The sequence below is a fragment of the Arachis ipaensis genome, chromosome B03 (assembly GCF_000816755.2).
Source record: "Arachis ipaensis cultivar K30076 chromosome B03, Araip1.1, whole genome shotgun sequence".
Classification (NCBI taxonomy): Eukaryota; Viridiplantae; Streptophyta; class Magnoliopsida; order Fabales; family Fabaceae; genus Arachis; species Arachis ipaensis.
The window spans coordinates 130,171,723-130,173,691 of NC_029787.2; the positions used below are offsets into that span (position 1 = coordinate 130,171,723).

The 1,969-nt window shown below is 35.7% G+C and overlaps 1 protein-coding gene across 1 annotated transcript in view; it reads right to left on the bottom strand.

Annotated features, from left to right (window-relative positions):
• The window catches only part of LOC107633883 (calmodulin-binding transcription activator 2), an 8,271-nt gene extending 6,310 nt beyond the window's left edge, over positions 1-1,961 (bottom strand). Inside the window, exons 1-4 of the mRNA XM_021117472.1 lie at positions 1,743-1,961; positions 380-499; positions 185-300; positions 13-101 (exon numbers count right to left, since the gene is read on the bottom strand). Of these exons, the coding sequence (XP_020973131.1) occupies positions 13-101; positions 185-300; positions 380-499; positions 1,743-1,785 (368 nt within the window). The 5' untranslated portion in view covers positions 1,786-1,961. The remainder of the gene's footprint in view (positions 1-12; positions 102-184; positions 301-379; positions 500-1,742) is intronic.

The following is a 1,969-nucleotide window of genomic DNA, read 5'->3' on the forward strand; positions in this document are numbered from 1 at the left end:
ATTCATACTCACGGTTCAAGCATCCAATAGCTACGCCTCTGAAAATTTTCATTTTCTTCTCCATGGGCATAGTAGCAGTGTAACACATCAACACTTCCCACCTAAATTTGTAAGCAAATAAATAAATTCCCTCTTACAAAAATTTTATCAATCACAAACTCGAAACAGAAGTATGTTTACTAACTTTCAACTTCTCATGAGCTTCCTTCACAGTCTTTCCGTCCTTTTTCTTTCTCCAATTATGTCCATCCTTTCTGAAGTATCTCAAAACCTTCCTATCAAAAAGAAAAAGCGAACCACCTGCAATCACCACACGTGTTAAGTACATGTGATGAGAATTTAGCAATAAATTTATGAGCAACACATTTTAGAACCATACTTGGTGGCCTGTTTGGTGGTTCTGATGTGATATGAAAGATACGATAGTTACAAAGAATTTCACATATTTCTGCAGGGCGCAACCACCGATGCTGTGCTTCAAACTGCAGTTGCTGAAGATCTGCAAATTGATAAATGATATAATATGACATTCAGCTAAATATCTTTTTGAATACTAGATTAATGACATACACGGGAAACGATTAACCAGAGGTTACATGCATTAGTAAGAAAATATTTAGGTTCTATTTTTATTTTCATTCCTTTTAAGAAAAAAACTGTCTCGCATGTATAAGAAATCTAACATTCAATATTCATGCTATAAAACACCTGTACAAGACATGATGTGGACCGGTGCTACTAATTTAAAATTCCAATATGTGCTTCATATCCTATATTTCGCAACAAATGTATCATTGCCACTTTGAGTTAAAAATGTTAATCTGCATGGATTTATTATTGATGCATTCGTATTAGGGGATAGGAACTGATAACAGATGAAGCACTATAGCCTACAATTTGGGTGAAAGTGCTGAAAGTTGAGCATCTCAGCTACAAAATCCATTTCAACACTAAAACAGAAAAATAATGAAAGAAGGAGCAAGCCTGCTGGAAATTAATCATCAAGAAAACTAATAAAAAGCAATAAAGCGGCAATTTTCTCTGAAATATTCAAAGGGGAGTTTATATCTTGCCATGTAAAACTTCTGTGAACCACATATAAATTGCTGTGCTTTTGTTTGTTCTTTATTCTACTTTTCATTTGTTTTCTTGATTCTATATTGGCACAAATATTCCAACCTAACAATGCCCTCAGCAGCAGCGCTCTATACAATTTTTTCTTTTTTAATCAACACGACCCAGCCAGCTAGAAAATCAGATGCTCAATGTAGCAGAATTTCTTAGACAACATAGATTTTTTCCCCAAAAGAGACACAGAACTACAGAAGCCTGTCTGCCAATTAGCATAGACTATCCCAATTCTTCCACAAAAATAATAGCTTTCTTCGGCGGATACTCAATGAAACCTACCTCTGCTACTGCCAGACATAGTGGCACAAATGGCATCAATGACGCTTGTTCTCTTTTTTCTTCAATTTTCAATATACTAAACCCAACTGAACTAACACATTCAAGAAACAAAAAGACACCAACTTCTACAGAAAGCTACAGTGACGGACAATGGTAAAACAACAAACCAAAATAGCCGAAACTTCATGAAGCTGCGTAAAGCGGTAAGAAAATGAACATAAATTACAGGATTCAACAATTCCACAAATCGTAAAATAGATATCAATATAAGATATAATTTAAAAACAACAAAAAAATCAATCATGCTATCAATCAATGACGAGAAATCTGACCTAATCGAGGACCAAGTCCAAAAGAGGAAGAACGCTCCGCCATGTCGAAGTGTGAAGAATCAGCTAGAGAGCCACGCGGTGAGAGAAATAAGAACGAGAGTGTATCTTTGAATGAATTTCAGCGAAAGAAAGAGATTTTCTTCTTAGTGTCCGTCTGTCTGCGCTTTTTCGCTCTTTCCAGTCAGCTTCTTCTGCACCTTGCTTTCTCTCTCACACTGACGTAGAAA